Source organism: Halyomorpha halys, unplaced genomic scaffold (genome assembly GCF_000696795.3).
Source record: "Halyomorpha halys isolate HHAL.00 unplaced genomic scaffold, Hhal_1.1 Scaffold1075.1, whole genome shotgun sequence".
Taxonomy (NCBI): Eukaryota; Metazoa; Arthropoda; class Insecta; order Hemiptera; family Pentatomidae; genus Halyomorpha; species Halyomorpha halys.
Window position 1 is genome coordinate 62,605 of NW_027115455.1, and position 5,043 is coordinate 67,647.

Sequence of the window (5,043 nt, forward strand, 5' to 3'; positions counted from 1 at the left end):
ATGTTTTTTGGGTAATGTATTGAAAACAACGATATTTTAAAAACATGGATGTTTTTTGTAGTCGATGTCGGATTCTTAGTTTAAAAACTCACTTCTGACAGACCGTAGAATGCTTGATCGTTGGAACAGACCTTATGTTTCTAAAATAGTTGTTCAAAAACATCGATGTTTTTTGGGTAATGTATTGAAAGCAACGATATTTTAAAAACATGGATGTTTTTTGTTGTCGATATCGGATTCTTAGTTTCAAAACTCACTTCTGACAGACCATAGAATGCTTGATCGTTGGAACAGACCTTATGTTTCTAAAATAGTTGTTCAAAAACATCGATGTTTTTTGGGTAATGTATTGTAAGCAACGATATTTTAAAAACATCGATGTTTTTTTGGAGTCCATGTCCTATTGGTTGATTGAAAAAGCACTTCTGACTGGCTGGAGCCTGCGTAGTCTTTAGTTACTGAAATGGTTAAAAAAAAACATCGATGTTGAAAAACATTTGAGACTCTCAAATCGTCTCTACAATCTAATATACCCATTGGGGGTGTTTGATATTTGTGCGTATTTCGTTTAGCAGTTGGAATTCGGCTGTTGTTATTTACTTAAAGTTATAATACTTTAAAAATTGTTTAGAATATTAAAATTAATGTTTTGTTTTTATCGATTATTAGTAAATTCATTTTGATAGATCACAGCTGCAGGGAACATGGACTAGCAAAGTGATTAATTGAAGGAGCATAAAATCATTTAAAACTAAGCAATAGTTTCTGCTACGTAATAATAAAGCTCCTCACTTTTTTGAAGTAGATGGTCAGAGTTGCGATCAAAGAGGATAAAAAATAGTTATAGCTATTTATTTATTCACTCTTTTGTATCAAGTTCAAAATATAATAATAGCACAAGTTTAGAATATGTGTATATCACTTTAAAATCTCACTATCTGTAGTCACTTTAAAAGGATTCAGAAAACATCGAAAAGCAACATAAAAAAATCGACTGTTGATTACTATTATGACACCTAGTAGCTTATCTATCTTAGTAAATTTTACATGTCAGTTTTGATTGTTATAAATTTTTACTCTCTGCTATCTATTTCTCAGTAATTTGTGAGCATCTCATTTCATTGGTAATGTAAAAAATACAAAACTTCATTCTGTATAATTTAAGTCCTTTTGTCCTTATCAGTCATTTCGTAACTACATAATTAACAAGAGGAAAATTAATTTCACATAAAATAATAATTTATATCATAACCACTTGTTTGTGTACATTTGATCTGAAAACCATTATGAAATGCAGTATTATTATCTTATGACTTCATGTGGTTATAATTCTTTTTCATATCTAAATATTTCTCCTTATGTTTTTGATAATCTTTGTATATATAGGTTCTTAGAACTAAGAAAAATTGTTAATTGGCTATTTTTCTTCCATGAAAAAGAAATGATAATTTTCTGCTTAAATAATGAATAGTGTCAGTGATAATTCAGGTCTTTATTAATTGCCATTTATCACATGTTGGGTAATTATCTTTATTATGAAAATCATAGATTGAACTCAGAAGTTCAATTCCCATGCCATATCTTCCTCCACTGAACCTTATCCACTCCAGTTTATGAGTTCAGATCAGAATTTTCTAGATGAAACATTTCTCCTGCCCTCTTAGTCCTTGGTCATTTACATGTTGGTTCAATACAGATTAGTTTTTAAGGATTAATACATTATCTATCCCAACAATTATATATGGCTAGTAAAATATTTTGGTCTTATTATTTTAATAATATTATCTTGCTTTTCAATTTACTGCCGTGCCTTTAAAGCTACATTTAGTGTAGCCTTATAAGTTCTCAATAGTAATGGATGAGGTTATTTTTTAATATTGAATTTGAACTTAATCTGTTGATTCTGTTAGGTTAATGATAATTCCTCAAGATTATTTTGCATGATTGAACATATCATTTGTAGAGCTAAAAAAAAAGGTTCTAACTGACATTTCTTTCAGCAATAAAACAAAAATGTTTAACCAAATTAACATATTTTCAGTTATGGCACATAAGAGCCTTCATTACGGATTAAATACTGATTCATTGCTAGCATTAGTCAGATTAGGTCAGAGAAAAGATTTTTATAATGTAAGGTTGTTTTTGTCAAAGTTTATAGTTAGATCCTTTTTAGAGGGAGCCCTTTAATTAATAGTATTGATCTAATCATTCATATGGTTTATAATATTATTCTCTTACAATAAAAATAAATATTAATAGCTTAAACTGTTAACAAAGGAGTTGTGTAGCTCTGTGTGTACGGCACTGGACCCTTAACTCCAGGGCCTGTGTTTAAATCTGGCAGATGTTTAATTTTTTATGTAACATGAACTGACTGGGTTCAGAAGACACTCCTGGACCACACCCAGCTTCCACAATCCCTGGTCCTTCAATATGTTCGGTGGTAATGCTGGATATTTAGCATGAATGCTGACCACCTCCAAGTATAATCGTTGTAGAGCACTTCATTCCAATTTTACTTTAGCTGCAATCCTTCTTTCACTTGCTGAAGATTCAGAGCATAAGCAGCTAGGTAACAAGACTCGTGGTGGTGATGATGGGGGTAAGCCCTCGAAGTTCATTCATACCCTATCTTTTAGATTCTTCTCTGTTTCTATCCTACCACTTCTGGATTGATGGTAACATTTGCGAGCATGGTAACATGCATCATCTTCTATGGGTGGTATTTGAGTAAGCTAGATTTTGGTGTTGGTTGTAGAAACAATTAGCATCTTGTAGCAGTGGTGATCAATATTTCAATTTTAATGTGACCTCTATACAGAGGTAGACTGCTGATCGACTTCTTCAATTGGGTCTGAATAACCTCAGCAAAAGTAAGTACAAGTACCACTTGGCTCACTCATGAATTTTGTTTTGTTTAGGTTTGGCCAGACTGTGCCAAATTCATATCTCACTCAGTGAATGGATGAGAAAACACTACAGTTCTTAGTGGTAGTTATAAGTTCCAGTGGTTGGAATAGTAGCAGTAACCAGCTCTACCTTTGGTACTCTTCGATAAGAAGGTGTTTGTCACATTACTCCTAAACTTGGAGGGTGCAAAAGAGGCTGTTGCACATGAAGATACCAATCTGAAAATTATTCTGATGCAGTCATCAAAAAGACCTTCATCTGATAGAATTATCATGGTAGAAGACAAGACTTGTTATTACTGAATGGTTTTGGCACTGTGACAAATCCCTTCTTGGGTCAGTTGTAGCTGTTCCAAAACTGGACTGTATTGCTCTGACCTTGACCAAGCTTGTGGCAGCATATTATGCATAAATGCAGCGGAATTGAACTTGAAGATTCAGACAATGAAAAATATTACTCCTCTGAGTTGATATTCTTGCACTGGTGAACCCTAAAACCATTGGCAGCTAACCAGCTCCTCCTTGGATTGAAATTTTTTCCAGCCAGGGCATCAAAAATTATGAAATGGTTAGAACAGCCATTTCATAGGCTTCTGTACTTATTTTTCAATTACATTTTATTTCAATAATAAAAATTTTATTATTTACCAGTTGATATTTTTTTTTTACATTTTGAATACAATAATTTCTTTGTATTATATATACTCAGTTTGCATTTTGTATTTATTCATTGTTATAAAATTAATAAAAATTTAAAAGTTGTAATTCGAATAGTTTTTTTCTTTTTATTTCTCTCAAAATCCTGTTCTCAATGTTTTGGTTGTCTTCTATTTTTAAGTAACCATTGATCTTAAACATTCTCTTGCAGTATCAAATGAAAGCTTTTTAAATTCCTACAATTTCATTCCATATAGACTGTTCTCATAGATCAAGTATTTTTTATGATATTGCACGAAATAAGAGACTATTACGATAATTGTTAGGACAAAGTTTTCTGTAGGATGGATAGGTTTTTAGTTATTTGGTAATAACAAAAAAAATTGTAAAAATGTAATATTTTTTTTGCTATCAAGCTTTTAATAACTACTAAATTGGTGTCGGTTTGATTTAGGTGTATTTTTCATACATATATTACTTTTTTTTTTTTTTTTAATACGAACATATAATATGGATATCATAACATATTTTTGTTCATGAAAAATCTTTTTTTATCATTTCAACAGATAGTACTTACATAAATGTTTTACATATGTATTTTTAAATTCCTGCCAATCTGAAATTGTGGTAATCCAAACTAGATCTTGCAATCATTAATTTGGATTACCGATACTTCATTGTATTGCATTATTGTATTTCCTTTCTGACCAAACCCCTAACCATCATCTTGTGTAATTACTAGAATATATTAAAGTTTGAAGTATTTAAACCAAATAAATTGCCTATTAATTACTTATCCATTATTCAAATTTAGAATTATTTATGATGAATTAATTGTATGCTTCTTATCAATTGTATATTTTCAATTTCATTATTATTTTCAAATTTCTCTGAATCAAGTCGAGTGTTGAAAATTTTACTTAATCATTACAATATTTCATCAGTCTTCTAAACATTGAATGAGATTTTTTGTATTTTACAAGTTACTTAAACGATTTCTGTCAATTTTGTTATTTTAATAAATGTGTGGATTATTTTGTAAAAGAGGATTTCTATGATGAATCTTGATATTTTGTTTTTAAATCTGGCCTAGGCTAAAGGTTATGTAGCTCATAATTTGACATATCCATAGAACTTAACTTATAAAAATACAAGTAATTTGTGATGAATCTCATTAAAAAAAACTGTAATTGTTTCTATCAGCTCCCCCAAAATGGCGAGGTCTATTTTATGGAGACAAGAGTGTACTGTCACTTCCGAACGAAGCTGTCTATGGGTAGGTTACAAAATTAGCCACCTTTCAAGAGGGAAAATTTCTTTCCCTACACACTTACTCCATTTCCACTTTGATAAAGGTTAGCTTATAATACACCACTATTTTCGGCTGCAGTTCTGACTTATAAATATTTTGTAATATATACGTTCACTTACTTCTTAAATTTACTATACGTTAGAAGAACTAAATTATAATACTTAG

General features: G+C 30.5%; 1 protein-coding gene across 2 annotated transcripts in view; it reads left to right on the top strand.

The window, feature by feature from the left end:
• The first annotated feature begins 564 nt into the window (after positions 1-564).
• Positions 565-5,043, top strand: part of LOC106688197 (gamma-glutamylcyclotransferase) — a 16,627-nt gene continuing 12,148 nt past the window's right edge. The window contains exons 1-2 of one of the 2 annotated variants that reach the window (XM_067052486.1): positions 565-1,124; positions 2,922-3,477. In XM_067052486.1, coding sequence (XP_066908587.1) covers positions 3,475-3,477 — 3 coding nt within the window. In that variant the 5' untranslated portion in view covers positions 565-1,124; positions 2,922-3,474. The remainder of the gene's footprint in view (positions 1,125-2,921; positions 3,478-5,043) is intronic. The other variant, XM_067052487.1, reaches the window with a different exon arrangement.